A 19,504-nucleotide genomic window follows, 5' to 3' on the forward strand; every position below is an offset into this window, starting at 1 on the left:
TGTGGCCCTACAAGCTTAGGTACCCTTTGAAGTGTGAGAAGAGAAGGATTGGCACTCTGTCAGGCTGACTAGACTGGCCAGTTTCTTTTTTTTTTTTTTTACGCCATTTTTTCATCACTTCTCTCTTGTATTTTTTTCCCCTCTTTGTCTCTCCGTCTCTACTTTCCAATTCCATACTAGAGTTTTCTGAGCTCACGCTGCAGCACGGGTTATACAAAGATGAGAGAGTTGTTTATTTTAATCACATCTAGCACAGATATGTAAACAAGCAGCACCTGTATTCATGCTACGCCAGCCTCACAGTCATGGATGAATATAAAATAGCAGCCAGCTGGTTCGCCGTTTGATCTGGCTCTCCTGCCCAATAACAAAGAGCGAGCTACCATGCTAGCTATATGCCTCTTCAAATGTGCATTAATGCAGCTGCTCTGGAAAAATGTGGGGTTTGCAAGTTAAAAAGATATCTCTCTGCGGCCGTCACTCAAATGAAAGCATGGTTTGCATTCATATACCTGGAGCTGAAAAGGAGTGCTTGTATGTGCATGTCTCGTTATTAATCAATGAACTTGTTCCTTCCTTGCACACAGTGGACACACCACCCTGACAGTGACTGGGACCAACCTGGATGTGGTTCAGGAGCCGCGCGTCAGAGTCAAATATGCCGGCCATGAATCTGTCAATGTGAGTATGACGGCTGCTAAAATACTGCACTGCACAACTTTTATTGGTGTTGCTCACTCTGATGGAAATGTCACAGTAAAGTTGTTCTTTATTGGCTACAATTGTAAACATGTAGATTTATGGCTGTAGTCAATTTACTCCTTTTTCTTTTTACATACTGATCTATGGTGACATCCTTGTAGAGCAGTTTTAGGTGGATGTTTAGAGACAGGATGTTTAGAGCTGGTTTAGTTTTGAGTATGAAATATGTAACTACAGAACTACCAAAGTGTGAGTCAGAGTCAGAAAAAACACGAGCCTGCAGGATGGAGAGCAAATTTACCAACAAGAGCTTGAAATATTATAGTCACGTTTCCATTCACTTATTTTTATGTGCATTTTGAAGTATCACATTAGAAAAGCTGTATGGAAACAACAAATCTGTAAAGTTTGTAAAAAAAGGAGAAGTTTTTACATTCACTCGAGGTGGTCTTTGCCTTTGTCAAAAAAGAGTTGGTGCGCTAAATAAATAAATTATGTAACGCCATTGCCGAATAAATTCTGACACAGCGAACATTTAACTCATATGATTGATCAGCTGTTGCCGCTGTTGGCGTCTTCCCGGATATTCCCATAACCTCTACTTCTTCTACTCTGTTTATTGGCGGATTACAGCCATGCAAGCCTATAGTGCCAACTTCTGACCAAACTATGCTGTAACACCAGTTTATTTGTTCCAAACCAGTTGAAACACGCATTTCTTCTTTTGCAATATTTCAAAAGTTTGCTTAACGCTTGACAATGTGGCTTGACAATTGAATGGAAACACTTATGGTACAATCTAATAGGCCATAGTTTGTAAAATGCAGCGATTCTGTGGATGTAAAAATGAAGCCATACATAAACAAAGGGGTTAGAAAGAGGTCGCATATAGAGAGGGTCATTCCAAAATGAGATTTTAAAAGAAAACTGACATGAAGGTACAACTGAGTTTGGGAAGGTGATTTATGGGGCTGATTGTTCTGGCCTGAGCTCCTCAGGCAGGCCGCTTCAAAGTGATTGATTGTTCCAAAGTGCTTGGGCCCCGGTGGCATAAGTCCAGTCACCTTTAGCCTTTATTTTTCCACTTTGGACCAGTCAGGGAATTGCCTGAGGATTTGAGAATGCACACTGGCCGAAGGAGGGTAGAAACTTCTGGAGGGAACTTTTGGCTCGACCTTGAAATAGATCAATATGTTCTTAAAAATCAATTCTAAACAAGAGATGCCAGAAACAGAATGATAAGCTTGTTTGCTTGTGCCAGGCGTGAGGTAGATATTTTAAAGACATATTTTATTGATGCCAAAATAAGGATAGAAGACAAGGTAAATATGATATGAAAGCCGTAATGGCTCTAGACCAATTAATATATATTTATATATATAGTCAGTTTAGGAAATTGGATAAAATTGCCCTGGGAAATTGAAAATATCTATATTGTTGGCACAGCAGTGGAAAGAAACCCAATATCTAAAGATAATAAAGCTCAGGTGGAGGCATGTGAAAGAAAACCAAGATGAGGCCACTGAAAGTTTTAGGAACTTCAAATGTCATGTGTTTGAAGAAGCGTGTATTTACAATGTTGTGTGTGAGAGGTATGCCCTGAGCTAATTAAATGGTGCGCTAATGATGCCAGCCCAGAATATGAGCCAGTCAATTAAAACTGCATGTTTTACAGTGTCACTGGCAGAACTGAGATCTGAAGGGATTAAAGCTGAACTTTAACCCGCATCAGCTGCTAAAAGAGGGTCACTAGTAAATTTAATGAGGGCAGCCTCTTTAATCGCGCAGATCTCAAAAACATCAGTGGAGTTGCTTTAAAAAAACTGTTTGGAATCACAAAAGCAGTTAATTGACTTGAAGCAACTTTCTGTGAAACCTTAGATACAAAAGCGAAGCTTAGAAATTGGCCTGAAGCTGGGGGAATTTAACGGATCTGCTTGATTTAGAGAGGGATTTTCAAGAATTGCAGTTGTGATAAAGACCTGTTTTAGGAATTTGATATTAACCTCATCAAGGGAGCAAATGATTGGCTTCATGTGAAATACAGTTTCTGATAGATATGCAGGAAAAATGGCTTTAGAAAAACAGAAATGTAACATAATGACCCAGGTCTCTAGTCAGTACTGTAGCAAATGTCGTGGCAAAGCAGATGTTACATTTAAAAACAGAATGTCAAAAACACGAGAGCAGACAGATGAACATATGGATAGAAGGTAAATATGTGCGTAACACTGCCACAACTAATGAATAACAGACATATTGATATTCTTAATCTCAGGTTATGTAGGTTAAGACATACTGTATTTATGTCAATACTAGGGCTGTCAATCAATTAAAATATTTAATCGTGATTAATCCCATATTATCTGTATCAAAATGTACCTTAAAAGGGAGATTTGTCAAGTATTGACTCTTGAATACACTTATCAACATGGATGTTGGCAAATATGCTTGCTTTATGCAAATGTATGTATATATTTATTACTGGAAATCAATTACCAACACAAAACAATGACAAATATTGTCCAGAAACCTTGCCCAAAACTACATGTGATTATCATAAAGAGGGCATGTCTGTAAAAGGGAGAGTCGTGGGTACCCATAGAACCCATTTTCAGGTCAAGGGACCTCTTTGAAAATGGCCATGCCAGTTTTTCCTCGCTCAAATTTTGTGAAAGTTTGGAGTGTTATTTAGGCTCCTTTACAACAAGCTAGTATGACATGGTTGGTACCGATGAATTCCTTAAGGTTTCTAGTCCTTTCTAGTTTCATATGATACCAGTATTTTCAGTCTAGCTTTAAAACTGAGCTTGCTACAACCTAAAAATCACAAGTTGTGTTAATGCGTTAAAGAAATTAGTGGCGTTAAAACAGATTTGCGTTAATGCGTTATTATCGCGTTAACTTTGACAGCCCTAGTCAGTACACAAGTTGAATATGACTCAAAGGCTCCATAAGATTCACAACATCTGGATGGTAAAGAATGACTGAAAATAGTCATTCTACCACATATGGGCATGGAATGAGACATCTGTTCAGATCTATTCAGCAAAATTGGTTTCTACATTTATATTAAGTACAAGGGGGCCTTAATGTATTGCCTTATTATAAACTAATGTATTCACACGAAGTGAAATGAACAATTACAAGAATGTTTGTAAAGTTGGGATCATTTCTGAGGGTAAAATATTGACTCATGAATTTCTGCTGGGGATTTCAAAATCGGCATTTCTTATAATTAACCTGTAAGCAGATTAATTATTTATGTCTTTCAATAATGCATGCAGTTATTAATCATACTGGAGACAACAGTGTGGGCCATTACTCTATTGAATATGTGTATAGTCTGTTTTTATAATACAGTATGTCTCACAGTAGGTGTTTTTGTGGGTACTGTATGTGCTGTGATGTGTAACACTGACTGATCTGATTCCTCTCCAGGTGTGCAAAGTGCTCAACACGACCACCATCAGCTGCTTCGCCCCCTCTCTGAAGGCGGAGTACACCGCGGACCAGGAGACGGTCAAACACGTGGACGAGTTTGGCTTCGTCTTCAACAACGTCCAGGCTCTGCTCACTTACAACAACACGAGCTTCGTCTACTACCCCAACCCTTACCTGGAACCCCTCAGTCTGACAGGTGTTCTGGAGCAGAAACCAGGAGCTCCGATCATACTCAAAGTACGTCACACCTGCTACACTGCTATTAGGATTTATTTTTTGATTTCCTTGCAAGGGACAGAGAAGAAGACATATGACCTAGTCTAATGCCATATATATACACTAGTCTCACATAGCCAGACCTATCTCCCCAGCTCTGTGTCGGCGCTAAAGAAACGTCTGGCTCCCCACATTAGCATTCTGGTATTATAGGGGAAACAAACACTCTGGCTTGTTTGTATTTCTTTAACCAATCACAATCGTCTTGAGATGCAGCGGCAGGATGCAGCGAGGGTGACCTTTCAAAATAGATAAATAGATGGCGCAGATAGAGGAAAGGGAAGAGAAGAGTCAATGGCAGGCTTATACCCACAGTCTACATCCGCTGAGCCAGACTATCTGAGTCAGTGGATGTAGACTGTGGGTGTAAGCCTGTCGTCTATACAGCACAACAGTGATCCCATTCATATTCTGAATCGAGGTTGTGAAATGATGGTAAATGCGCCTGTAGAAGCTACAGTCCGTATGATCTCAACCTTGTTGTCCATCCTTGTTGTCATGGAGAAGTGTTACACAACCCACAATCCTAAGTGTAACAGCGACGCCTCTGATTGGTGGAGTTTGCTCTTACCTTGGAAATGTTTACCTCACCCGTGAATGACTAGTGATGGTACGTGATTGTACATGCTGCCCAGTTGGCAGCATGGCATGCAGTTACTGAATCTGTCTTCATTTACGGTTCAACGGTTTTAGTTTAACAGTTTTTCAGGAGTTTCCAGAGGCGGCGAGTCGCCATTCGCAATGGTTTATGGGATAAGTAGTTCCTTCACGCTTAACATAATTATGTACACAGTCTTGTACCTTTGCCTTTTTTCCATTTTCCAATTATTTTTTTTTCTCAGAATCAAATATTTTATGGTTGGATAAAATGGATTATGGGAGTATGGATTCATCTCGTAGCTAGTTGGTTGGTTCCATGCTTAAAATTCATTATATAAGGATTTTCTGAAGCGTCCGTGAAGTAAATGAATGGGAATTTCACTTCCCGGAAACAGGAGCCGATCAAAAACTGGGCGGTCACCGTTAAGCTCTATACCCTGCTCTCACTGCTGTTCCTTCAATCATGAATAAATCTGATCCCATAATCTGCTACATATAATTTCTCTAAACATGAATTAATGTAAAGATCCAGTATGTAGGATTTAGTGAGATCAAGCTGTGAGGTTGCAGATTACAACCAACTGAATACCCTCTGCTCACCCCTCTCACTCCCCTTCCAAAATGTGTCGGAGGACAAAGCCTTCAGGTAGCGCAGTGGTTTCCTTTTCTGCAGGGTCCCCCCTTTTGTAGATGAAAATATTCTCAAGACCCCCCAGGCCAGTGAAGAACCAGGCATCATTCATATATCTATATTTAGCCGGGAACCACTGAGGTAATGTAAAAACACAAAAGGCTCTCTCTTGAGCCAGTGTTTGGTTTGTCCGTTCTGGGCTACTGTAGAAACATGACGGAGCAACATGGCAGACTCCGTGAAGAGGACCCGCATCCTATGTAGATATGAAGGGCTCATTCTAAGCTAACGAAAACACAACGATTCTTAGTTTCAGGTGATTAGGAGTACATAGTTATGAATACTATATCTGCCAATAAATCCCCTAAATCCGACACTCTGGTCCTCTAAATGCTTTACCACACATGCTGTAAACAAGCATGCTGGACTTTATCTCACATTTCTCTGTTTTATTGAAAAACTATATTTCGAATCCAGAGGACATGGCTATTTCTTGTAGTTTCTAGAATCGATTTTTCCATCTACCTTTCACTTTTACACCATGTGCAACTGCACAACTTTATCTGTGTTTGCCGTGGAGGAACAGCTCGGCAGATTGCTTTGCATCTCGAATCAATCTGCCTTTGTTAGGTAAAGTAATTTAGCTGATTTCCTGCAAAATATGAGTCAGTGACTCCCAGTGTGGTACGCACCGGAAAAATTGTCTGCCAGTCTTCTTGAAGATGGTTGATTACAGTAATTACATTAATGCCCCCAAATTGCATGGTAATAATCTATTGAGTGCGAGAAATGCAATATATATGATCAGTAAGAAATGATACTACAAAACAGACACCTTGTAGAAACAATCAGACCTTTTTCAAGATCCCAATCAATTACTGTTTTACTCTTTGTTTCTGTTTTATGTTTGATATATTGTTATTTTATGCAGTTTTTGTATATTGTTTCTCTACTTGTGTTGCAGGGACGTAACCTTGTGCCATCTGCATCTGGAGGAGCCCGGCTGAATTACACGGTGCTGATTGGAGATACGCCCTGTTCTGTCACCGTGTCCGACACTCAGTTACTCTGCGAGCCACCAAACCTCACCGGGCAGCACAAAGTCCTGGTCAGTCTAAACGTGTTTCTGCCTATCTGGCGGTTTTCTGTGCATCTGATTGCCTGTCTGTGTGGATGTGGGTCACTGTGTGTAGGTCAGTGCTTGTCTGTACGTCACCGTGTTTGTGGGTCACCGACAGGCTTTCAGTTACTCGCTGGCTTCCTGTCATTGTCTGTCACTCATGGTCTGGTGGGTTCCCAATTACAGCACATTGCGCTGCAGAATTATTGACAGGCACTCTAGCAAACAATGAGGAAAAGAGTTGTAAAAAAAAAAGAAAGAAAGCTGAAGCTAAAAAGAAAGCTGGTGTGCCTGGAACTTTTAAAACATTTCTTCAAAGGTAATTGTTCAGGGAAATGTTCCATATCGCTATTGTATTTGCCAATTTAATTCTTCAGCAACAGTGTTTTGAATTCGGCCTTTTCATTCGTGATTTTCTTTGTCAGTTGAATATTTTCAACTCTGTTTTGAAAGCTTATGCCTGTATTTTTATTATCATTGTTATTCCTCAGGTCCAAGTAGGGGGACTCCACATGTCTCCAGGAGAAGTTCACATCCGGTCCGACAGCCTGCTCACCCTTCCTGCCATCTTCAGCATCACAGCTGGAGGAGGGCTGCTCCTCATCATCGTCATTATAGTCCTGCTGGCCTACAGACGCAAGTCCCATGAGAACGACCTCACTCTGAAGCGCCTGCAGATGCAGATGGACAATCTGGAGTCCAGAGTGGCTCTGGAGTGCAAGGAAGGTGAGTGAGACTGATCTGAGGGATTAAACCTGTTCATTAAAAGTCACACTCCAAAAAAAACGTCTAATTTGTAGTTGCATTATAGCGCCATCTGTTGAGAACTGATGTTTTGACTGATGCTTGTGGTGGCTTTGTTAACAAAATGATTTATTTCAATGAAGATTGCATATTGGTTGGGGAATGAGTGAACGGTCATTACTGTCTGGGACAGCGTGTGGCTAGTATTGTTTACATCTTGTGAGTCTGTGTGTGTGTGTCATAATGGAAAATGTGGTCCTGGAGACACCTGCTGTAGCGGGAACTACCACAGAAGAGGTTTTGAGTACTCTGACAGGTGTTTATAATCTGTCTGACTGTCTGTGGACAGATTTTGTCACCGTGACAGTGTCACAACCGTGCAAGATGCAGTCACAAAACTTTACAGGTGTGTAGTTGAGATCAAATTGGAGTTCGGAGATGGGTGTGGTCAAAGCAAGGGCGCCAGAAGTAAGGGGGAAGGAAGTGGGGAAGGGGCCATGAAAATGAAAGCAGAGCTTGAAGATAAGCGTGGTCTGAGCAAGATGGTCTCTAGAGATCTTGCAATGGGATCACACCTGCTGCAATGCCAAAGCAGGCCAGGGGTGTAAAGCCCCAAATTCCCCCCCCATTTTGGCACCCTTGCTTGGACCACACCCACCTTTGAATTCGGCTTTCATTTTGATCTCAACTACACATCTGTTAAGTTTTGTCACTGCATCTTGCACGGTTGTGACGCTATCGCGGTGACAAAATCTGTCCACAGACAGACCGATTATAAACACATGACAAAGTACTCAGAACCTCTTCAGTGGTAGTTCCCACTACAGTAGATGTCTCCAGGACCATGATGACACACACACACACACAGACTCTCAAGGTGAAAACAATACCTGCCACACGCTGTCGCGGCTGGTAATAACATAGCTCACCTAGCTAAGTTTTACAACCGTTGGACCATTTCAATCAGAAATAGTTGAGAAAGGAAAAGACGTTGCTAGGTTTACTGTGATAAACAGCTAAAAAGATCGATGTTACAAAATGTTTGGCAAAATGTTTAAGGCACACCTCTGTCTCATGCAGCCTTTGCAGAGCTGCAGACGGACATCAACGAGTTAACGAGTGATCTGGACAGAGCCGGCATCCCCTTCCTGGACTATCGCACTTACGCCATGAGGGTCCTCTTCCCCGGCATTGACGATCACCCCGTGCTCAGAGAGCTGGAGGTAAGAAACCTCTGAAGCAGCGCTGCGGTACTTGAATACAATTCCAACCATTTTTCCGACGCCTTGACCTTAAGGCTCTAGCATGCTCCAAACTAGATTGATTTTGGCTTGTCGGCAAGTGGTGTCAAACTGCTGTCGGACAGAGCGATCTGAGCAAATGTCAGTCTACTTACTGTGGCTGGAGGTCTGTTTGTTTAATGGTGTCCACACCAGCTGGAAGAGCTGGTGGGCAGATTGTATTTGGAGTTTGCTGCCTCTCTTAGTCTCAGTCATGCACCTATTTTGAGTCAAACTTTTCACATTCAAAACTTTAACAAATTATTTTTGCTACACCTGATCTTACATTTTGCTAGTTTTTGGATTTAGGAGAGAGTTGTTCATGTTTACTAATATTTTTGGACCGTCTCTGTCTGACCATAGGAAGAACATGTATGAATTCTGAAAATGTGTGTAGTTCCCCTTTAAAATGTTCTTGGAGACGGCCGATTGTTTTTTATTATTGTCCTGATCTCAAGGGTTTAATTCTGAAGCACTCTTTAACTGATTATGAAGAAACTCTGATGACAAACCACTTGCCTTTTCATTATTTGTAGAACAACTTCTCAGGTACTCCAGGTCACAATTGGGCCGGTGTTGCCAATCATAGTTGGTTTAATCAAGCTGTTATTATGGTCACAATGATTTCAAAAGACCTCTGTTCTAAAACGCCTCTCTGACTGCAGTTCTAACGTCCCGTCTTTATCATCAAAAATAACCTTTATTTGTTGCAGAAATATTAAGCATGTTTTTTTTGTATTTTCTTGATAAACTTCTTGATGAATTTAGAAACTATGGATCAAAAGTTTGTCTTTGGGGACGGATGTGTCAGAGATAATAAGCCTGTGTAAGCCACACCAGAGGTTCTGTTTTTGCCTTGAGATGGTTTGAGAATCTCTGTCTTCATGTTCCTCCATCTTTGTTATGACTATTCTCATCCTTGAGTGAGCATTATCTAATGAACGTGTTCGTCTTTGTGCGTGTGCATGATGCGTGTAGGTGCCGGGGAGCGGACAGGCGAGCGTGGAGAAGGCCTTGAAGCAGTTTGCTCAGCTGGTGAATAACAAGATTTTCCTGCTGACATTCATCCGCACGCTGGAGCTGCAGCGCTCCTTCTCCATGCGTGACCGCGGCTACGTCGCCTCGCTCATCATGACCGCTCTGCAGGGGCGGCTGGAGTACGCCACGGACATCCTCAAACACCTGCTCTCGGATCTTATAGAACGCAACCTGGAGAGCAAGAACCACCCCAAACTACTCCTCCGCAGGTAAACCAGTAGTATCACACTGTCGCTTAAAGTTGTTTTACAAAAGGCTGTTTATACAATGCATTTAGGAAAAATGCCTTTGTGTTATATTCATCAACAAAGGAATCTCAGGTTTAGGCATTTTGGTTGCAGTTGCTAAGAAAATGGAGATATCACTGTTTATTAAATGACACTCGCTTGAAGGTTAAAGGGATAGTTTGGGTGTTTTGAAGTGAGGTTAGATGAGGTCCTAATCCATAGTCAGTGTATTACCTACAATAGATGACAGTCAGCACGTCCCCAGTTTGGAGAAGACTACAGGAGTTACCACACGGAACCAAAGCAATGTACTGCTGTGGACGGGGCCGGTAGCCCGACTTATTTTAGCCACCTAAAAGAAAGGTCAAAATCAAAAAATCAAATGTACACTATAATTAGAATATTTTCACTGCTTCATCTTGCCGTCAGACAGCCCTTTCTGACGGGGAACACTTCGGTGAATCCAGACTAACCAAAGACACACGATAGCACAAACAAACTAACCGATCAAGGCAGCGGTAGACCAGTAACCCCCGTGTTCTGCAAGGTCAAATTACAGGTTTTTTCCAATGGAGTCTGGTTGCTTTGGCGAGAGCATAGATAGCGGCTTCAGTTCCCCGTCAGAAACATAGACTGTATAGCTGTCTCATGGCAAGGTAACCCTGTAGACATATTCTAAATAAAGCATACACTTAAACTGATATTGATTTTTTTAGGTGAGACTTTCTTTTAGGAGGCTAAAATATGTTTCTGCTCGTCCACAGCAGTACATTGCTTTGGTTCCGTGTCAGTATTCTTGTCTGTTTCTCCAAGCTGGGGCCGTGCTGACCGTCATCTACTGTAGGTAATACACTGACTATGAATAAGTACCTCATATAACCTCACTTCAAAACACCCAAACTCTCCCTTTAAGCACATTATTGATAAGAAGTTTGTACAAACATTCCTTGTAAATTTCAAGAACCAAAATTGGACTTGGAATAAAACCCGACAGTTTCTTCCTAACTTTCTCAGTCCATATTTCCCACTTTGGTCAGAGGATTTAAACTAGAGACCCTCTCTGTCACAAACCTGACCAGTTCTGATCAGCGCTGCTTATCTTTCCAGCCCAGTTACGGCACTTCTGATGGATGAGTAACTGGGCCAGCAAAGGAAAGCCCACCTCTGTTCAGCTTTGTTTTGTGCGGCGGCGTGAAACAGCCGTTACGAGTGTGACAAACGGGGTGCCTGAGCGGACAGGTGAAAGACAGGAGAGGTAAACGTGATAGAGAGTGGGAGGGACCGGCGGAGGAAGAGAACCTAATGGGGAAGAGTGAGTGCAGCGGTGTCAGTCTGACTTATCCTCTGTGTGCCACTCATGAAACATTCAGCTGTAGCTCACGTTTCTTCCCCCCCCGTCACTTCTCCTGTCCTCCTCTTTCTCGCCGCCCTCCTCCACCTCTGGTTATCTGCCGATTGTTTTCCCAGTGCTGAGACTGGCCTACTGAATGTTTCATGAGGGTTTTTTTTTTTTCCTCCTTTGCTTTTTCGAAAAAGAGGGCTCTCTCAATCTGAAGCACACTCATTAAATATAAGGATGAGTTCACATGGGAGCTGGTACAACAAGAACTTGTTAGCGCAAACATGCTGCTCTTGCAGAAAACACTCTACAATTTAATGGGATGCTTGCCGTCAACAGTCGAGTCAATACAGGTTAGGGTTGAAATGCAGGTAAGGACCGAAAAGGAGTGACGGAGAGACAGCAGGTTAGGGAGGGAAAGAGACTGACGGCTATAAAACTGCAGGCTTTGGATCAGATTCAGATTAGAAAGAGCTTATATGCCACTTTAAGGGTACTGTTATGTCATGAAACCTATCCTATCCACTCAAGAGTGCAGACTAGGAGAGGAAGAAACAGAGTGGACATCTAAGTTGTGACTGCACATTTATGTCATGACCCAAATATGTTCTGCACTAGTAGCACTTTACTTACAGTATACCAGTGTCCTCTGAGACCGAGCGGCTGAGTAAGGATGGTATTTCTCTGTAAACTCTCCATGTCATGTTTTTTTGGTTGCAACAATGTCGGGCCTTTCCACGTCTTGAATTATAAACGAATAATCAGAGCACTGCAGCTCTCGGCGGGACGTCTCTTGCTAACAAATGAACGTGCTTTCTTCTCGTCTTGCAGAACAGAGTCGGTGGCGGAGAAGATGCTGACAAATTGGTTCGCCTTCTTGCTCCACAAATTTCTCAAGGTAAAATGAAATCTCCCCCCCCGCACCTTATCGCTACAGGTGTCAGCGTGATATACTACGACAATGCTTCTTGAAATTATCAGCATTGATTTTGAAATAGACTGCTGTGTTTTTTTTGTTGTAGCTGTCATTTTAACTGTGTGATATTGATAGGGATAATGGTTACCGGTGGGGTCAAGCTTATCTCCAGCTTTGCAATTCAAAAGGAGAGAAGGCTACAGTTTATTATGTTTGATGTGTCGCGCTCTAGTTACAGATCCTCATCATCTGTGCTGATGAATACAGATCTCCTTCCTTCCCTTCACTTCTTCCCTGTGTCTTATTTTCCTTTCTCCCACCTTCCAATCAAATCCCTGGGTTTCCTTCCAAAACAAAGGAGTGTGCTGGCGAGCCTCTCTTCATGCTGTTCTGTGCCATCAAACAGCAAATGGAGAAGGGTCCCATAGACTCCATCACTGGAGAGGCGCGCTATTCCCTCAGCGAGGACAAGCTCATCCGACAGCAGATTGAATACAAGACGCTGGTGAGTCATAAAGACATCAATAAAAAGTCAAAAATGTTGTCTGTATTCATGTTTGCACATCTCTTGGCAAAGAGCCTTGACAGATCCACAGAAATGTGGAAGCATGTGCTGTGGTTGTAATTTTACGAATGCTTTTAATATTTGGATATATTCAGTAACATGACGGCAGCGGACAAAAAAGTCTTACACAGCCAGATGTCCATCTCGTCAAGCTTAAGGAGATATAGACAAAGTTTCTCAGGAATAAATTGAGAAAATAAGAACTAAGAACGTTGATTTAGGGTTTGGGAACCACTGTCCTTAACTGGGAATGCATAATATGCAGGAGGTTCATGCCATCGCCTTGAGATCACATCTTCGTACATACAAACATCCCAACCAATCTGAAACACAGACAAGGATTTGATCCCTCACTGGCTTCCCACTGGGGGTTCAGTGTTGCTCAAGGACACTTCAGCATGGACATGAGGAGTCAGAGATCAAACTACTGACCTTACATGACTGACACACTCTACCTGAACTGGGGTTTTTGTGCTAGTCAAGCTTTCCCCCCCTTTTACCACCAATACTGTTATTTTATTTTAAAGCTACTACGAGGAACTTTCATTTTTGTGTTGATTTTGGCGGTCCCTGTGGACAAAAGCGGTAGTGTGTGGTAGTGTGAGCACCATGCGACCATGAGTCCCTTTAGAAAACCTCTCATTTTACTGCAGCAGCAGGGTCTGATAGACTTCCCTCCAGCTGGCCCAGCTAAACGGCCTGGGTCTCCGGCAGCGTGGTTTCATGTTGGCTCCCAGCGGGGACCGGCGGAGCAGCGAGGTGAAGTGAGGCGAGGCAAAGCGAGGCTCCTGGCCGATAACTATACACAAATATTCCCGTTGATGGTCTCGTTTGCTTTTGTAGGTCGCATAGAGGCATCAGTATTAAATTGAGACTATTTCATAACCAGTTAAAGTTCCTTTTAGTAACTTTAAGTTTAACAACAGCTCTGTTTTGGCCCTTTTCTAAAAAACATTTCATTCAGTGTTCTCTTGGCCTGATGAACTTTGACAAGAAAAGTATGGCTCCCAAATTAGTGGAGAAACAATGAAATAGAATGAAGATACATATGTTTTAACTGATAAAACATAATCAGGGATACTGAGTCTACAAAGTTCTGACTGCTGTATGCTGTGAGTCATGTAGTAGGGCCATCCTTCCCATTAAAGTCAAGCCGGCTGGGTTCCTCCACCAGCCCGTCAGAATAAGTTCCCCCTCAGGCTTTAGCTCCAAAGCAGAGCCAGCCAGCGACAGGATGACACCTCTCTGATATCCATGTCGGAGAGTCTGAGAGGCTGTGTCTCATTACTTGTTTAATGCCCCTGCTGGAGCTGCACAGCCACATCCTGGAGGTGTGAAATTACATTTCTGGCCAAGATCCTCTCCACCAGGACAGTTTGGTGAGGAGCACGTAATGAAAGGACTTTCCTAGCAAGCAACACCTTTCTTTCTGCCTCTTTCTCTTAAACTCCCCTCTACCCCCTCCTCTCTTCCTCTCTCTCTATATCCTGGATCCCCAGACGCTGAGCTGTGTGAACCCAGACAATGAGAACAGCCCAGAAATCCCTGTCAAGGTGCTCAACTGTGACACCATTACCCAGGTAAAGGAGAAGATCCTGGATGCGGTGTACAAGAACATGCCCTACTCACAGCGACCACGGGCTGCAGACATGGATCTCGGTGAGGCTGCTTTGGGTGCAATCCTCCAGTGAAACATTCATTTCATACTGCTAATTGTCTTATACATAGACTGAAAATATGCCACGGCACATGATGTGTTGGTATAATGACAGGAGGGAAGAGTACAGCTTAGAGTGGTCGTGTCAGGCGGAGTTATCGCAGATGTTTCACCGAAGATTTATAACATCAACAAAAGGGCTCAAAATCAGTTTCTGGAAGACAACCTCCTCCCCAAAACCTGTTTACAGCACTAACCAGAGCAACGCTCGCCAACACTGACGTTAAACCTTATGACAGCTCACCTACACTTCGGCTTACGCCGACAACATGTCATCCAGTACTGAATGACTTGGCACGAATCCAGCTGACACACACCTTCAAAGGGAATAAATAAGATAACGTTGTAGGTAGTGGCTGATACTGCTTTAGGGTTGTAGTTATACACCTTTAAGGGGCTTTTACAGGTTAGGGATTTGGAGAGGATCAGTTTCTCCTTGTTGCTTTGGACAGCTTAAAGCTCTGTGGAGATGCTGTGTCATTTGTGTTTTGATTGCAGAATCAATTTAAAAGTCTTATTGAAAACATTTTTATGACATTTTTTTAAAAATAATACATCTACAGAGCCTTTAGAGAAGTGCTGAATAAAAGCATGGCTTTCCTGAAAAATAAATAAAAATAAATTGGCGGGTTCAAAATGAATGTTTTGTTTATCTCTGTGGAAGATATCCAAAGTTTGGTTCCCACTTCTAACAAGGTTCGTGAGCCAATAGTAAAACGTATCAGGTGGTATCTCTGGGTCGTCAGTTGGTGTGAGATTGACGGTCAGTGCCTGGCAATGACTTGTTGTGAAGTAAATGCAATGGAACAGGAGAGGGAGCATGCAACATTTAGTGGTTGAGTCAGTGTTATCAATAGCACCTTTAACTGTCAGGGGGAAGTGTACAGGAAGTCGTCTTGGTGACATTTTGGCTGTTACGCTTGACAACTTACAGAGTTTCAAAGAACAAACTAACACAGTACACAAGGATAACATGACCTCACCTGCAGCGCAAAAGGGACAGTGCAAGACAAACGATGGACATTAGACAATATATAACTGTCAGGCACTCTGGGGATACAAACATTTCCCAAAATGACATATGTCACACATTCACTATTGATTGCATTTCCCTTCAGAGTGGCGGCAGGGCAGGACGGCTCGTGTGGTCCTGCAGGATGAGGACATCACCACCAAGATAGAGAGTGACTGGAAGAGACTCAACACGCTCATGCACTACCAGGTCTGTTAATAATATCAATACCAGGTTGACGATTGTATTCATTATCAATGAAATCTGCTGAGTATCTCCTTGGTTAATAGATCAAGGGTTTTGTCGACAGCATGTCAGAACAGAGTGAAATATACCCATCACAGTTTCCCAGAGCCAAAGGGGACAGATGGTCCAGAATCCAAAGATATTCAAATTACAATTAATTATACAAAAAACAGCAACGCAGAAAATACTCACATTTAAGAAGTTGTTACTAATGTCAGGAATGTTACTTTGACAAGTGACTCAAGCATTGAATAAATTATAACTAGAATTACCGTCTCATTTAAATCCATGTCTGTCCAAAATGTCATCACTTCATCATTTTATCCTTGTTTTGGAGGCTCAATAAGTAGTATGCATCTGTCAGAATGCAACAACCTTTATGTTCCCCCAAGACTTGATGTGAATAATGAAGCCTGAGACTGTTGATCAGTTTCCATCCATCCATCCATCCATCTTCAACCGCTTATCCGGGATCGGGTCGCGGGGGCAACAGCTCCAGCAGGGGACCCCAAACTTCCCTTTCCCGGGCCACATTAACCAGCTCTGACTGGGGGATCCCGAGGCGTTCCCAGGCCAGAGTAGAGATATAATCTCTCCATCTAGTCCTGGGTCTTCCCCGTGGTCTCCTCCCAGCTGGTCGTGCCTGGAACACCTCCCAAGGGAGGCGCCCAGGAGGCATCCTTGCTAGATGCCCGAACCACCTCAACTGGCTCCTTTCGACGCAAAGGAGCAAGGACTCTACTCCGAGTCCCTCACGGATGACTGAGCTTCTTACCCTATCTCTAAGGGAGACGCCAGCCACCCTCCTGAGGAAACCCATTTCGGCCGCTTGCACCCGCGACCTCGTTCTTTCGGTCATGACCCAACCCCCATGACCATAGGTGAGAGTAGGAACGAAGATTGAACGGTAGATCGAGAGCTTTGCCTTCCGGCTCAGCTCTCTTTTCGTCACAACGGTGCGGTAAAGCGAATGCAATACCGCCCCTGCTGCTCCGATTCTCCGACCAATCTCACGTTCCATCGTCCCCTCACTCGCGAACAAGACCCCGAGATACTTAAACTCCTTCACTTGGGGTAAGGACTCATTCCCTACCCGGAGTAGGCAAACCACCGGTTTCCTGCTGAGAACCATGGCCTCAGATTTAGAGGTGCTGATTCTCATCCCGACTGCGTCACACTCGGCTGCGAACCGATCCAGTGAGTGCTGGAGGTCGCAGACCGATGATGCCAACAGGACCACATCATCTGCAAAAAGCAGCGATGAGATCCTCAGCACACCGATCTGCAAACCCTCCTCCACCCGACTACGCCTCGATATCCTGTCCATGAATATCACGAACAGGATTGGTGACAAAGCGCAGCCCTGGCGGAGGCCAACCCCCACCGGAAACGAGTCCGACTTATTGCCGAGGATCCGAACACAGCTCTCGCTTTGGGCGTACAGGGATTGGATGGCCCTGAGAAGTGCCCCCCTCACCCCATACTCCCGCAGCACCCCCCACAGTATCTCCCGGGGGACCCGGTCATATGCCTTCTCCAAGTCCACAAAACACATGTAGACTGGATGGGCATACTCCCAGGCCCCCTCCAGGATCCTTGCGAGAGTGAAAAGCTGGTCCGTTGTTCCACGGCCAGGACGGAATCCGCATTGTTCCTCTTCGATCTGAGGTTCGACTATCGGCCGAACCCTCCTTTCCAGCACCTTGGAGTAGACTTTACCAGGGAGGCTGAGCAGTGTGATACCCCTGTAATTGGCACACACTCTCTGGTCCCCCTTTTTGAAAAGGGGAACCACCACCCCGGTCTGCCACTCCTTAGGCACTGTCACCGACTTCCACGCGGTGTTGAAGAGACGTGTCATCCAAGACAGCCCCTCCCTACCCAGAGCCTTCAGCAAAAAAATGTCATCACTTCATCATTTTATCCTTGTTTTGGAGGCTCAATAAGTAGTATGCATCTGTCAGAATGCAACAATCTTTATGTTCCCCCAAGACTTGATGTGAATAATGAAGCCTGAGACTGTTGATCAGTTTACTGCACTTTAATGCATACACAGAGTGTGTATGTGTGTGGCTCTGAAAAAGTAAACAATTAGGGCTGTCAATCGATTAAAATAGTTAATCGCGATTAATTGCAAATTAAATTTTTTATCTGTTCAAAATGTACCTTAAAGAGCGATTTGTCAAGTATTTAATACTCTTATCAACATTGGAGTGGACAAATATGCGTGCTTTATGCAAATTTATGCATATATTTATTATTGGAAATCAATTAACAACACAAAACAATGACAAGTATTGTCCAGAAACCCTCACAGGTACTGCATTTAGCATTACAAATATGCTCAAATCATAACATGGTAAACTGCAGCCCAACAGGCAACAACATCTGTCAGTGTGTCAGTGTGCTGACTTGACTATGACTTGCCCCAAACTGCATGTGATTATCATAAAGTGGGCATGTCTGCAAAGGGGAGACTCGTAGGTACCTATAGAACCCATTTTCATTCACATATCTTGAGGTCAGAGGTCAAGGGACCTCTTTGAAAATGTCCATGCCAGTTTTTCCTCACCAAAATTTAGCGCAAGTTTGGAGCGTTATGTAGCCTCCTTTGTCAACAAGCTAGTATGACATGGTTGGTACTAATAGATTCTTTAGGTTTTTAGGTCTGATCATGTGAAGGCAGCTTTAGTGGACATTTGTGACAATTTGAAGAAATTCGCTCAAGGCGTTCCCGAGATATCAAAAGAATGGGACGGTTTTGAGGTCAAGGTGACCTTGACCACCAAAATTTAATCAGTTCATCCTTGAGTCCAATTCGATGTTTGTGCCAAATTTGAAGAAAATTCGCCCTCGGCGTTCCTGAGATAACACGTTCACGGAAATGGTCCAGATGGAAAACCCAAAAATATAATACATCCGGCCACCGCTGTCTCCGGCGGAGGCATAAAAATGCTTGCAGATTAATCTTCTATCAATCGACTAACCCATTCAGAGCTCAGAGCTATTTCACTCTCACAAACCTTGAATCTTTTTCAGCCTTTTTTAAAAACTGCGACTATTCAGTTTCTCAAGGGCGTCACAGCAGATATTGTTGATGAAGGACAGAGCTTTAGTCATTCATATTCATATCACTCACCTCACCCATGCCAACATTTTCTCAACCCCCCGGTCACAAGCACGCTTAGTCAACCGAACATGCACTTGAGTGCCTGTGTCTTTTACAACATCTTTTTTTTTTTTCCAACTACACAGGTCACCAACCTCAGATGAGTCATGCTTTTCCTTTCTCAGCCAAATGTTTTCCTTGACTATCAGCTTTGGGCCGACTGCACCACTCACATACAGCCAATATTTCAGCGCAGCGTGCTTTTGTTTAAAAAGAGAGAAATAAAGAAATCTGCATTTGCTGCACCAAAAGCGTGTTATGACAAAGAATGCGTGTACTCCCTTCTTATCTGTCAAGGAGATAAACAATTCCGCTCTTTCATTCTAAATCTCTCTGCCAGGTGTAGAAATGTTTGTTCTGTCGCTAAGCTGGATTTGTATTAGCCACAGTTGTAGCTCATGCAGAACGGCAACGTGGATTTTGTTCACGCTGCAGACGACCTCGCCGCGTCTGCCAAGCACATCTACAGTTTACAGTA

The 19,504-nt window shown here is 43.3% G+C and overlaps 1 protein-coding gene and 1 long non-coding RNA gene across 3 annotated transcripts in view; one reads left to right on the forward strand and one right to left on the reverse strand.

Annotated features, from left to right (window-relative positions):
* The window catches only part of LOC141770165 (plexin-A2-like), an 84,416-nt gene that overhangs the window by 56,274 nt on the left and 8,638 nt on the right, over window positions 1-19,504 (forward strand). Inside the window, exons 16-25 of the mRNA XM_074639825.1 lie at window positions 588-681; window positions 4,144-4,383; window positions 6,618-6,761; window positions 7,265-7,499; window positions 8,598-8,740; window positions 9,776-10,044; window positions 12,233-12,299; window positions 12,676-12,822; window positions 14,382-14,541; window positions 15,718-15,821. Coding sequence (XP_074495926.1) covers window positions 588-681; window positions 4,144-4,383; window positions 6,618-6,761; window positions 7,265-7,499; window positions 8,598-8,740; window positions 9,776-10,044; window positions 12,233-12,299; window positions 12,676-12,822; window positions 14,382-14,541; window positions 15,718-15,821 — 1,603 coding nt within the window. The remainder of the gene's footprint in view (window positions 1-587; window positions 682-4,143; window positions 4,384-6,617; window positions 6,762-7,264; window positions 7,500-8,597; window positions 8,741-9,775; window positions 10,045-12,232; window positions 12,300-12,675; window positions 12,823-14,381; window positions 14,542-15,717; window positions 15,822-19,504) is intronic.
* Window positions 1-19,504, reverse strand: part of LOC141770188 (uncharacterized) — a 127,210-nt gene that overhangs the window by 55,179 nt on the left and 52,527 nt on the right. The window lies entirely within an intron of this gene.

The sequence above is a fragment of the Sebastes fasciatus genome, chromosome 1, assembly GCF_043250625.1.
Source record: "Sebastes fasciatus isolate fSebFas1 chromosome 1, fSebFas1.pri, whole genome shotgun sequence".
Taxonomy (NCBI): domain Eukaryota; kingdom Metazoa; phylum Chordata; class Actinopteri; order Perciformes; family Sebastidae; genus Sebastes; species Sebastes fasciatus.